The sequence below is a fragment of the Acomys russatus genome, chromosome 25 (assembly GCF_903995435.1).
Source record: "Acomys russatus chromosome 25, mAcoRus1.1, whole genome shotgun sequence".
Taxonomy (NCBI): domain Eukaryota; kingdom Metazoa; phylum Chordata; class Mammalia; order Rodentia; family Muridae; genus Acomys; species Acomys russatus.
This window is the reverse complement of record NC_067161.1, coordinates 31,470,398-31,484,294: the sequence shown is the minus strand read 5'-3', so window position 1 is coordinate 31,484,294 and position 13,897 is coordinate 31,470,398. Positions and strand designations below refer to the sequence as shown.

The 13,897-nt window shown below is 47.5% G+C and overlaps 1 protein-coding gene across 1 annotated transcript in view; it reads right to left on the bottom strand.

The window, feature by feature from the left end:
* The window catches only part of Mrnip (MRN complex interacting protein), a 26,524-nt gene extending 12,627 nt beyond the window's left edge, over positions 1-13,897 (bottom strand). The window contains exons 1-3 of the mRNA XM_051167426.1: positions 13,783-13,897; positions 10,754-10,813; positions 4,415-4,503 (exon numbers count right to left, since the gene is read on the bottom strand). Coding sequence (XP_051023383.1) covers positions 4,415-4,503; positions 10,754-10,813; positions 13,783-13,848 — 215 coding nt within the window. The 5' untranslated portion in view covers positions 13,849-13,897. The remainder of the gene's footprint in view (positions 1-4,414; positions 4,504-10,753; positions 10,814-13,782) is intronic.

Here is a 13,897-nt window from a genome sequence, read left to right as displayed (position 1 = left end):
GGGGAGAGCAGCGGACCAGCTGGACCAGCACACGGCCAGAGAGACACCTAAGAACCCGTCCCGTGGAACGGCTACCGGAAGGTTCACTCTTTTGTCCCTTTAACCTTTTTCCTTCTTGTATAAGCTAGTTGGGTTGTATAATAAAGTTTTATTGTAAAAAAACAGAGCCAACAAAACTTGTTTTTCCTTTAAGCTCTAACTAAAAGTTACACAAGTTAAGCTAAAGTCCATTCCTTTCTCTTCAAGATTGTTAACACTGTCCTGGGTGCTCAACAACCAAAGCTTGGAGACCTGAGCCAGGAAGATGAAGGGTCAAAAGGACAGGCTCTGTTGGGGGCCCCTCTCTAAGGCCAGCCAGGAACAACAGGGCCACACTGAAGAAGCCCTACAAGGCCAGGAAATGACTTGTCCTCTTGATCACAGAAGCCATGAAGACACCAGAGGTGGGACTCTACCAGTACACATCCTCCAAGGAGGGGAGTCACTGCAGGGTTTCAGGAAAAGCCACATGGCCAACAAGAGCCTGCCCCTTCCCAACAGATGACATATGGGAAAGGGGAAACGTCAAAGCAGACACAGAGCTCCTCAAATCCCTAAGGATGTTTGGCTTTTAGTTTTTTGTTTTTGTTTTAAGTGGCCAGGAGTGGTGGAGCACCACTGTAATCTCAGAATTTGGGAAGCAGAATCAGGGGGATCTCTGTAAATTCAGGTCAGCCAAAGCTATACTGTTAGGTTTTGTTTTAAAAATGAGCAAACAGAGCTGGAGGGATGTCTCAGAGGTTAAGAGTACTGTCTGCTCTTCCAAAGGTCCTGAGTCCAATTCCCAGCAACCACACAGTGGCTCACAACCATCTACAGTGCGATCTGATGCCCTCTTCTGGCATGTAGGTGTACATACAAGTAGAACTCTCACACATATAAAATAAATAAATAAAAATTTTTAAATGAACAAACAAACAAACAAACAAATGAGATGGCCCAGCAGTTGAGAGTAACTGGCTGCTCTTACAGATGAGCCTGGCGTGGTTCCCAGTGCCCACACGGCACTTACAATAGCATGGCACTTCGGTTCCAGGGATCTGACACCCTTGTACAGACATACATGCAGGTGGAACATCAATGCACATAAAAATTCAAAAGCCTTTTTTATTTTTAAAATGTCTTTTCTTGTTTTGTTTTAAGTCAGGATTTCTCTGTGTAACAGCTCTGGCTGTCCTGGAACTCTCTTTGTAGACCAGGCTCAGGTTGGCCTCTACCTCACCACATGGCTGCCTTCTTAATTTGTAATTCTGCTTTATGGTTTGGACCTTACTTCAATCTTCTGGAAGTTTTAGGGCCATCGAGGTCCAGATAGTATTGTCTCAGGAATGTTAACAATTGGTACCACCATCAACTCCTGTCTCCTGCCACAAAGAACCTCTAGGTTTCCCAACAATGTCCCAGTCTAGCCTGTGCCAGCTGCTCCCCTCTTCCAAATGGCTCTCAAGTGTCTACATGATAAGACCTTGGGACCCTTTGTAGCATCACAGCTAAGGAGCACCTCCCGCCCCTCAGCTCTGAAGACCTGAAGCCTGTTCTTCATGACTTTGCTCGTCTGTGAGGAAGAAAATGTAGGCACAAAAGGCCAAAGGTAAAAACAAAAGTCCCACTTTTAATAGCGCGGTCACCATCACTGGAAGCCTGATCCCTGTGACCCAGTGCCTTACACCCGAGCCTGGCCTCTTCCACAGTGAACTTTACTACTCAGTAAGACTACCGGACCCCAGCCTGTCCACTTACTTACAGAGCTCACACGGAACTGTTCCCTCATCTGCTATAAAGAACTGTGAGCTCCCTTTCAGTCCCATGATCCCACCCTGGAAACTCGCCCCCTACCTCAGTGTATTGCAATAAATTCTCTCTTTGTCTATTTTTGCCTTTGGTAAATTCTTTTACCACCCACACCACCCAACTTCCAAATGCAGTTTCACACAGCAAACAAGAAGGAGAACAAGAAAAGAGAAAGGAGCCCCTCATCCAAGCCTGGCTTAATTCTCTTAACAGCTAAGACCTGAGAATATTGAGATAACTAACAAAATTCACTGCCTATTGCCGGCATAAAGGCAATATTCGCTTTTATAGAGATATTTCAAACTAGAATGTTGCAAGGTGTGGTGGCCCATGTCTTTAACCCCAATATGCCGTTGGAAAAGGCAGGTGAACTCTGTGAGTTCAAGGCTAGCTTGGTGTACTTAGTGAGCTTCAGGCTACCAAGGGCTTTACAGTGATACTTTGTCTTAAAACAAAAACAAACAAGTCTTTTTTTTTTTTTTTTTTTTTTTTTTTTGAGATAGGGATTCTCTAGGTATTCTTGGCTGTCCTGGACTCGCTTTGTAGATCAGGCTGGCCTTGAGCTCATAAGGATCTGTCTGCCTCTGCCTCCCCAGTGCTGGGATTAAAGGCATGTGCCACCACGTCCAGCCAACAATAAGCTTAAAACCAAAGTGTACCTTTGAATTCACTTGTTTCCTATCTATAAACCTGTAACTTTTTGTGACAAACAAGGTATTGGAAGCTGGGCATGGTGGCACATGCCTTCAATCCCAGCACTCGGGAGGCAGAGGCAAGCAGATCACTGTGAGCTCGAGGTCAGCCTGGTCTACAAAGCGAGTCCAAGACAGCCAAGGCTACACAATGAAACCTTGTCTCAGAAAACCAAAAACCAAAACAAAACAAAACAAAAAACCCCAACAAGGTTATGGACTCTGTCTACAGTAAAAACATACTGGTAGGCAGAGGCAGGCAGATCTGTATGAGCTCAAGGCCAGCCTGGGTCGAGAGTGAGATGCAGAGCAGCCAGGGCTATCTATGTAGGGAGACACTGCCTCAAAAATGTAAAACAAAAAAGAATCCGTTTCACCTGCGTGGAGGTGTCTGGACGAACTCAGGCCTGCAGCCACTGGGGTAGAGCTGTGTCTCTGCTTCTAGGGCCACTGCCACTTCCATACAGACCATCCAACCACAATTTCCCCATCCCAAGGTGCGTCACAGAAACTTGAATCTTGTCCTGTCTTTCTGTTTTAGAACTATGCACAAATTCTTTGTCCTACCCTTGTCTAACAGAAGGTCACCACGGCCTCTTCATTCTAGAAGGGCCATGCCCCCATGCACTGAGAGGAATGCTGCACAGAGGCCAAGACTGTCAGCTGACAGATTGTGCTGAGACTTCCTGTCAGCTCATCAGCAATCATGTTTATCTACATAAAAGCCCAAAAGGCAGGGTTCAGAGAGCTTCCGGGACAGCCCAATGACAGGAAGCTCACAGGGAGGCGGTGAGAATGACAGCACACATGTGTGAAGATGGTGGCATATCCTAACTCCAAGGGAAAGGAAACTCGGCAGCTTGTGAGCCTTCCAGACCTCAACCATATGCCTGTCCATCTGGGTGCTTTATTTATTTTGAGATAGGTTCTCAGGTAGTTCAGGCTAGCCCGGAACTCACTGTGTAGCCAAGGATAACCCTAACTTCTGCTCTTCCAGCCTCCGTCTCCTCAGTGCTGAGACTACAGGCACCCACGTATACCTAGCTTCCACTTGGCTTTTGTTTTTTTCTTCTTCTGCAAAACAAGGTTTCTCTGTGTAGCCTTGGCTGCACTCAGACTAACTGACAGAGATCCACCTGTTTCCCAAGTACTTGGATTAACGGTGTGTGCCACCGTCTCCCGGCTCCACTGAACTATCTCTAAGTCTCGGATCGTCAGCCCTGCCCTCCCTGCCCGATTTTTGGTTGGACACAGTAAGCACATAACACATATTTGAAAGTCTTTGTGGGTCTGACTCCTCTGACTGCTGCTCATGCTCAATGCTTCCTTGAGCAGTTAAGGACTTTAAAGTCTGCACGTTCACTCCTGATCTTTTGTCTGTGGGGTTCTCAAAGGGTGGGCTGAAGATAGGCTGCTCCAGAGAAGAGCTGCACTGACCTCCACTTCCTCAGATAAGTGGAAAATCAACTCTAAGCACGAGGCTCTTCAGGGTGAGAATCAAGGCTGATGCCTGTGGGAGGGCTTCCTTGTGTGTCAAAGCCTCGGAGAGGGTTTTTTTTTTCAGCCACTGCCGAGGTCCGCACAGCCAGCAGGTCAAGGCACTTGCTGCACAAGCCAGAGTGATGGGACTGATCTTCAGAACACACACCAAGGTGGGATCAGCTTCACATAGCTGTCCCCTGACTTGCACATATACACACACAGACACGACAGTAATAAATAAACATTTAAAGCTTCTAGCTAGTAACACATTCTAGTTACTTTCATTGACAGGGCGTCTAACCTGTCATGTCTTAGCACATGGACTTGTAAGGAATTTACCCACTGCAAACTCCCACCCTTTAATCAACATGCAAATGAGGTAAAATACCACTCTAATCAAAACACTGTACCTGTGTGACAGCTCTGATGCTTGTCCCTGCAGCAGGTTTAGCTTTTGGACATGGCGTCTACAGTCAGCACCAGAGCCTTCACCATAAGCCTGAGAGGAAAAAAAAGAATTACGTGTTAGCAGAATGGTGAAAAACATTTAAGATGACACTTGCAAATCTAAGGCAGTGTTAAGGTCTAGCCAGGTTGTGGTGGTCCGCTCCCTTGATCCCATCACTTAGGAGGCAGAGGCAGCCGATCTCTGAGCTTGAGGGCAGTCTGGTCTACAGAGGGAGTTCCAGGACAGCCAGAGTTATACAAAGAAATCCTATCTTGTAAAATCAAAACCAAACCAAACAAACAAAAAACAACAACAAAATCCCCACAGGTCTGACCGCTCTTTCTGGAGAGATTTATAAGTAAACAGGCTCTGGTCTTTCTGACCATCCCACTGGCAGGCAGAATTTACCAAAGCCAACGTCAGCCTGCATAGGGAAATCAAGCAAGTGCAGATGGAGAGATCTCAGGAGAAAGGTCTGCACTGAACATGTATAGGTTTTTTTTCTTGGCATTATTCCTTAAATAATGTAGCCCAACACTGTATACAACATGCACACTATCTGAGCTATTACACGTCACCTAGAGGTGACTTAAAGTGGGCTAGACAATCTGGGAGTAGTGGCGCACCTTTAAACCCAACATTTGGGAGGTAGAGGCAGGTGGATCTTTGTGAGTTCCAGGACAGCCAGAGCTATGTAGCTCTGTGTCTAAAAAAAAAAAAAAAAAAGGAAGAAAGAAAGAGAGTGGCACATGAGTCTGTAAGTCACAATTACTTGGGAGGCTGAGGAAGGAGGCTCACTGAGCACAGGAGCCTGGGCAACATAATGATCCCATTCATCCCTGTCAAGAAAGCATTCTGCAGGACATGCAGGGGCTGCAGGGCTTCCCGCCACCCTGGAGAAGGCCTCCGTGGACACTGAGGGCGGCTGTGATCTGATGCTGAACCTGTGCCTTAGATGAAGCCAATCTGGACAGGGGAGCATGTTTGTGAGCAGAGGAGACGTGCCCTAAGTGTCCACTGTTCCCTGCCACCATATCTGTGTTGCTGGACAGAGGACTCCTGTGGCCTCCTGGTGTGAGGGAGCTCGCTGGGGTCAGCTACACTCTATGTGTGATGTCCACGCGACAAGGTGGGTGGCTGAGTGCAAAGCAGGGCATGGCAGCACAAGATTTTAACTCCACCACTCATGAGCAGGACGGGAGGACTGCTGCCCATCTGAGGGCAGCCTGGACTGCAGAGCAGGATTCTGTCTCAAACAAAACCAAACTAAAGCACCCAGACAGCTGAGTTCAATCTGTTCGGCCTGTCCACTGCTCAGGCACATGTGAGCTGGGAATGATGAACTGTAATGTTGATGATGTGTACTAAGTGTTCGTATTTGTGCTTCAAACAGGCAGTGTGCAGCTTAGAGGCAAACAGTGACGTTCATGGCAGTGATCTGAATGCTGGCCTTGGGAGGAAAAGGCATTACACTGAGAGAGAAGCTTCAGGTTGAGAGCTTGCCCAGGGCTGCCCGGTGTACAGCATGTTCAAGAACCTGGGTTCGTTTCCCAGTAATCTGTTCCCTCCGGAAATAAACACCAGGAAGTGTTTCGGCCTGTAGCCGTTCTTCCTGCCATCTGAACATCGGACTCCACAGTTCCGGGCTGCACTCCTCTCGCAAAAATGGAGCGGAAGCCACCTGAGGGTCCTGAGCTGAGCAGTGATATGACATAGGACCTTTTCTTTTTGTTTCTTTTTCTTTTTTGAAACAGATTGATGCATTCTAGCTGGCTTTGACCTTTTCCTAGCTGAGGCTGACCTTGAATTCTTAACCCTCTGTCTCCATCACGAGCACTGGATACAGCTGTGAGCCACATGCCCTTATTTATTTATTTATTTATTTATTTATTTATTTATTTATTTATTGTTTTTTTCCCAAGGCAGGGTTTCTCTGTGTAGCCTTGACTGTCCTGGAACTCATTTTAAAGACGAGGCTGGCCTCAAACTCAGTCTCCCAAGTGCTGGGATTTCAGGCGCGCGCCACCACCGCCTGGCTACCACACGCCCTTTTGAAGACGGTGCTTTCAGAGGCTCCCTTTGGTTGCAGTGTTGTGAAGAGACTTGATGACAAAAATAAGTGGGTGAGTCAGGAAGCTACTGTAAACAGCGTGCAAGGGAGAGGGCAGCTCGGGTAGGGCAACTAAATGGAGCCACACTCTGGATCTTACCCGAAGGCAGAACTGACAAAATCTGCTAATAAAGAATGTAAAAGAAGCCAGCTTTAATCCCAGCGCTCGGGAGGCAGAGACAGGTGGATCGATGTGAGTTAGTCCAAACAAGAAAGAGAAGAGTTGGGCTGGAGCAATGCCTCAGCAGTTAAGAGCACTGACTGTTCTTCCAGAGGTCCTGAGTTCAATTCCCAGCAACTATATGGTGGCTCACAACCATCTATAATGTGATCTGATGCCCTCCTCTGGCGTACAGATCTTAAAAAAAAAAAAAAAAAAAAGAAAGAAAGAAAGAGAAGCGTGACACTGAAGCGCTGGGCACCACTGTGGAAACAGCAGGTTTGCGGGGTTAGAGTTGCTACTTTCCTACTTTTCACATTTGAGGCGCTGGAGAGTAAACCCAAGTTGAGAAATCAGGAGACAGATGAGTTGAGGTGGTGCGCAGGAGCTTGGGGACAGGCCTGGAATCTGCAGGCTACCCCTGCACTCCAGGCTCTACCTCTGGGCTCCACCCTTGCAAGTGCTCTCTCCCAACGGAAGGGCAGCTGGAGAACTGAAGGCGTGCAGTCTATTGGGGAGATATGGAAACCAGTGAGAAGATGGAAACAACAGCCAGGAAGCCAGGAGCAGATAAGCTGGAAGTCCAAGAGGAAGTGTTTCAAGGAGGTGAAAGTTACAAGACAAATGCTGCCAATGAGCTGTCATGTGAGGACTGTGGACTAGCCTATGTTTAGTAACATAGAGGTCACTGACTGGCCACAGCAGTTGTGGTCCAGAAGGGAGACTAGCCCTGTCTGCAGCATGGTCAGTGAGGATGGCGAGAGGGGAGCTGGGCACAGGGGATGGCAAGGCAGATAACCCGCATCTGGCACAGCAGTGGGGTACGTTCACTGCACGCTGAGGTGCATCCTCCTCCATGCTCCAGTCTGGGCTAAGTGAGGGTTTGATACTAGCTCTTCCTATTGCAGCCTCATCTACTTCTGAGCCTGGCCCTAGAAGCCTCCTGGGAGCTCCCCAACGCTCTTGATCCTTTGGCTGCAGGCCATTCTGTTGTCTTTGGGACCAACAAAATGTCAGCAGCTCCCGATACGCACTTCAGTGTCCTTTAGAGAGGGACAGAAACAACTTCCTTAGGTTAAGCTGCCATACGTGAGCACCACTGTACAGGCTCCGAGGTGAAGCCTGCCTTCCTGAAGGATTTAAGCACACAGTAGCCGTCCCTACATGGGATGCTCCAATCTACCGAGCTGAGGCAGGCCCTATCTTGGGAGCGGAGCCAAATCTGTGTAGAGGAAATGTCAACTCAGAACCTGGCAAGACATCACATCCAAAGACCTTCTAGGTCTGTGTGATCCGGCTGGACTACAAACACACTTTTAATCCAGGAGACAGAGGCAAGCAGATCTGAGTCAAGGCCAGTGTGATATGGAACAAGTATCAGGTAAAGAAAAGCTTAGGCTCGGGTGTGGTGATACATGCCTTTAATCCCAAACGAAGGTAAAATTAGTTTATAGAAGGAAGCACCTATGTTTGAAAGTGATGTCTAAGCTGGGCAAGGTGGCACACACTTTTAATCTCAATACTCGGAAGGCAGAGGCAGGCAGATCACTGTGAGTTTAAGGCCAGCCTGGTTTACATAGTGAGTCCAGGACAGCCAAGGCTAACAGAGAGACCCTGTTTTGAAAAAAAAAAAAAAAAAAAAAAGAAAAGAAAAGAAAAGAAGAAAGTGATGTCTAACTGAGTGACAGAAAAGGTGACCAAGCAGAAGATTTGACAGAATAGTTTACGCCCAGCTCTCATGAGAACAGAGAGGAAAGGGAAACTACTTAGGAGGCAGTTTACAGAGATGGGAGCTACTTTACTAGGACAGTAATAGAGAGATGGGTTGCAAGGGGGGTGGGGAGAGGGAGAGAACTCAGGTGAAGACAGAGTGAGCCAGAAAATGAGAAGAAGCCAGAAGATTAGAGCAGATTGCTGAGTTAGTCTGAGGCCAAGCAGAGCAATTCCAGGCTGAGAGAGAAGCCAGATTAAATAAGTCAGCTGGGAGAGGACTTTGAGCCAGCACAACTGAGTTGAACCAGCCAGCCCAGAGCCCAGAAAGAGCAAGTAAGGGTGAGTTTATTAAGCAGTAAGTCTCAGAGGCTGAAAGCATTCTAGGCCTAGGTTAGATTGTATGGAGGCTAGAAGCTTCCAGGACAAGGCCCAGGATGGCAGAAGGAAGCAGTAAGCTTCTCAGACAACAACTGAGCCAGGAGAATAAAAGTTGCTTTTACACATCTGACTGGTCCAGAAATGGGTATATGTCAATCACATTGCTTCTCCCAGGACTCCATGGTTGCAACCGGCTAGCCCACCTGCCTGAGGGTGGTTCTGTGGACCCCCTGCAGCGTGGTCTAAGTGTTGAAGGGAAGGAACTGGTCTAAGTGTTGAAGGGAAGGAACCGGAAATGTCTAAAGAAACCCTGAGAGCTGGGGAGAGGCAGGAGAAAGGACAATGCCTGGCTTTTTTTTTTGGTGTGTGTGTGGGGCAGCGGTGTTACAGAGAACATCAACAGTAGGCTTGAACTTATAATTCTGCTTTGGTGTCCTGCGTGCTGGGATGGCAGGCATGTGCCATTTTGCCTGGCTGGATTTTCAATTAGAGAGCCGTGTTCAAGGATTAAGGGCAAAGTTCTGCCCATTTCTCCTGACACCCAGTGGAGCTCACTCAGTAGACCAGGCTTGCCCCAAACTCACAGAGGTCCAATCATTTTTACTCTGCTGAAGCCATTCTTAAAAACAAAAACCAACCAACCAACCAACCAACAAAAAACCACTGCCCCACCCCCCCCAAAAAAACCCAAAAAACCCAAAAACAAACAAACAAAAACTCAAGCTGGGCTTGGTGGTGCACACCTTTAATCCTAGCACTTGGGAGGCAGAGGCAGGTGAGTCTCTGTGAGTTCGAGGCAAGCCTGGTCTACAAAGAGAGTTCCAGGACAGCCAGGGCTATTACACAGAGAAACCCTGTCTCGAAAAACAAAACCAAACAAACAAAATACCAAACCAAGCCAAACAAACAAAAATCAAACCTTTTCCCTTCTATTGAGACAAGGTCTCATGTAGCCCAGGCTAATCTGAAATGTTCTAGGTAGCTGCAAATGATCTTGAACTTTTTTTCCCCCTAAAATTAAATTTATTCATTTTATTTTATGTGTGTTTTGGCTGTGTGTGTGTCTATGCACCATATGTGTGTCTGGTGCTCTCAGAGGTCAGAAGATGGCATTAGATCCCCTGAGACTGCATCGTGAATGGCTGTGATCTACCATGTGGGCACTGGGAATCACACCCAGGTTCTCTGTAAGAAAAGCAAGTGCTCTCAGCTGCAGAGCCATCTCTCCAGCCCCTCGGTCCTGAACTCTCGACCCTCCTGTCTCTACCATCACATCCGGCTTTCCGACAGGCTGGAGAGTGTGCCCAGGGCCTCATGCATTCTAGACAAGCACTCTTATGATTTTACGTCCTCAAAGTGTTTCAGCCTGTCACTTCAACTAAATGAATCTTCCTGGAAAGATAACCTTTAAAACAGCAATACAGCTTGATAGTGGTGGCCTACACCTTTAATCCCAGCACGTGGGAGGCAGAAGCAGGTGGATCTCTGTGAGTTCAAGGCTAACCTGGTCTACAGTGTGAATTCCAGGACAGCCAAGGCTACACAGAGAAACCCTGTCTTGAAACAAACAAACAAACAAACAAAAAGCAAAACAAAACAGCAACGGACATTTAGGACTCTGTCCTAAGGAGATAGTACATAGTTGGTCAAGTGAACCAAGAGGCAGTTCCCTGCAGGTGCGGGGGACATAGCTTGGCCGCAGCGTGCTTGTCTAGCATGATGAGGTCCTGGGTTCAACCCCAGCACATGTGAATTGTTTCTCCTTCCACACCAGCACATCTGTGAGTGTAACACTGACTCCTCCTACTTCCTGTGGTGGCCCTGTGCCCAGCACACAGAAGGAATGCAGGGCGCAGCAGCTCTCTGGGGTGAACTATGAGAGACAGGGATGCTGGCTGTGGAACACGAGGCTGGGCTTACTGCTTTGCTGTCAGACTCACCCGCACAAAGGACTGCTTCTCTCCGCAAGCCTTGCATGTCCATTTGGGACTCTTTTTCACCTACAACAAAAGTTTAGAAATTATAACTCAGACAACTTCATTCAACAAGGTGGAACGGAATCAGGAATAACTTAGTTATATACTCAGCCTGAAGGTTTTTTGTTTTTTGTTTTTTTTTTCTTCTCCTTTTCCAAGACAGGGTTTCTCTGTGTAGCTCTGGCTGTCCTGAACTTGCTTTGTAGACCAGGCTAGCCTCGAACTCACACAGATCCGCCTGTCTGTACCTCCTGAGTGCTGAGATTAAAGGTATGTACCACCATGCCCGACTTGAAGGTAGCATTTTTGTTTGTTTTTTGTTTTTCGAAACAGGGTTTCTCTGTGTAGCCTTGGCTGTCCTGGACTCACATAGATCCACCTGTCTTTACCTCACAAGTGCTGAGATTAAAGGCATATACCGCCATGTCCGGCTTGTAGGTGGCATTTTAGGTGAGGAATATACTATTTAATTGGTGGGTTCTGGGAAAACTGGTCATTTGTATGAAGCAAAATCCAATTATATTTGGGCTAGAGAAATGTTTCAGTGGGTAGATGTATTTGCTGAGCAAGCAAGAGGGCCTGAGGTTGGATCTCAGCACCAACGAGAAAACCTGAACATGGCCACATGAGCCTGTATTCTCAGGACTGTCAAAGATGGAAACAGGATCAATAGGGATTGATGGCTGCCAGCCTAGCTCCAGGTTCAGTGAAATAGGTGGAATGAGAGTAGAACTCCACGTGTGCACCTGTATACAGCATGCATATTAAACACACACACACACACACACATTACAAATTACAAATTCCAGGGCTAGAGATACGTCTCAGTGGCAGCTAGCATGATCAGGGTCCTAGATTTAATCTCTAACAACGAAATAGAAAAATCCCATAACAGGGCTGGAGAGATGGCTCAGTGGTTAAGAGCACTGGCTGCTCTTCCAAAGAACCTGAGTTCAGTTCCTAGCATCCATGTGCCAGCTCACAATTGTCTGTAACTATAACTCCAGGAAACCTAAGAGCCTCTTCTGGTTTCTGTGGGTATCAGGTTGCATGTGGTACAGACATATATGTAGGCAAACATTCATACACATAAAAGGGTTTTTTTGGTTTTTTTTTTTTTTGAGACAGGGTTTCTCTGTTTAACAGCCCTGGCTGTCCTGGACTCACTTTGTAGACCAGGATGGCCTCAAACTCATAGTGATCCACCTGCCTCTGCCTCCCAAGTGCTGGGATTAAAGGCGTGTGCCACCACACCTGGCTATAAAATTTTTAAAAAATATAAAGATACTAAAGTTGATTTAAGAAATGTCATGAAATGTTATGCTTAACAATACAGGGCTGGAGAGATGGCTCAGCAGTTAAGAGCTCTGACTGCTCTTCCAAAGGTCCTGAGTTCAATTCCCAGCAACCACATGGTGGCTCACAACCATCTATAATGTGATCTGATGCCCTCTTCTGGCCTGCAGATGTACATGCAGGCAGAGCACTGTACACATAACAATAAATAAATAAATCTTAAAAAAAAAATACAGGCCAGGTGGTGGTAGTGCACGCCTTTAATCTCAGCACTTGGGAGGCAGAGGCAGGAGGATCTCAGTGAATTCAAGGCCAGCCTGGGCTACAAAGCGAGTTCCAGGACAGCCAGAGCTGTTACACAGAGAAACCCTGTCTCAAAACAAACAAACAAATAAATCCCAAAAATAAAAAATAAAATTAAAAAACAATACAAAGAGATCTGGCATGGCATGGAGTCATGATGTGCAATCTAAGTACTTGGGAAGCTGAGGCAGGGGGGATAAGGAATTGGAGGCCCATCTAAGGTAAATACTGAAATTATATCTTTAAAGTGCCACCAAACAGAGGGAGGGGCTGGGAGGCGATGAGGGAGGAGCTACAATGGGGATGTAAAGTGAGCAAATTAAAAAGAGAAAGAGAAAAAGAAAAAGTCATCAAAACCAACCAAATCCCACACCTGAAAACAACAACAAAACCACTACCACCAAGACTGTGATTGGAGCTGGGAATATAGCCCAGGAGTAGAGAACCTGCCTAATAAGGCTGAGGCAGCATATAGAGCCTGGAGCCAGCTTGAGATACAAAACAAAGCCTCTCAAACAAACACCAACCACCATCCCATTAACCAGGTGTCCTTGATGCAGGCTTTAATGAGTAGAGGGGTGACTAATCCCGCACAGATAAAGCTACAGGTGGAGGCACCAAAACGACACCTGGACCCACCCAGGGACATGTCAAAAGGGCATCCAAACTTTATATTCGTTTGTTTGCTTTGAGATAGGGTCTCTTGTATTCCAGTTGGACTTAAGGGGATCTTAGGCTGTGTGAATGCTAGACATGGACCCCACCTATAGAATGAAATCCGAACCCTAGGGCTGTAAAAACTGTCCACTCAGGGTGGTGGTAGTGGTTTATAGCTTTGATCTCAGCACTGAGGAGGCCAAAGCAGGCAGATCTCCGAGCTCTGGAAGCCAGCCTGGCCTACAGGAATTCCAGGACATCCAGGGCTACATAGGGAAACCCTGCCTTGAAAAACCAGAACCAAATAAACAACCCACCCACCCCCCCAAAACTGTCCACTCACTGTAATTAAACTGAGGCACTAGGTGTAACGGGCTAGGCTCTGCATAGAGAACGCTACTCTTTAACCTGGGTTCCTGGCCACTCTGCTAGAATCCTCTGGGAGCCGACTCAGTAGAAACAATTACTGTGGTTTCTACAACAACAACGCAAAAACCCGATATGCACAGGGCTAGGGGTAGCTTGGTGGAAGAGCGCGCCCACAGCCCTCGGCCGAACCCTCAGCAACAACAAATAAACACAAACAAAATGGCCAGAGGCGCGTCGTGAAGTGACAGCAATGAAGTACAAGCCCTCGGCCTCGTCACTGTCACCTCGCATGGTCATACGAGACGCGGCCCGCCATATCTCGCCCACCATCCTGAGAAGGAAGAGGGTGAGGCAGACGCCCACCCCACCTGATGCGCCTGAAAGAGGCGGCAGCTGCAGCACCGCAGAACCCGAGACGGCTGAGCCGGCGCCATACCGTCCTCAGTCTCCCGCCGTGCACTTGCGCTCCGCGTTCCCGCCCAA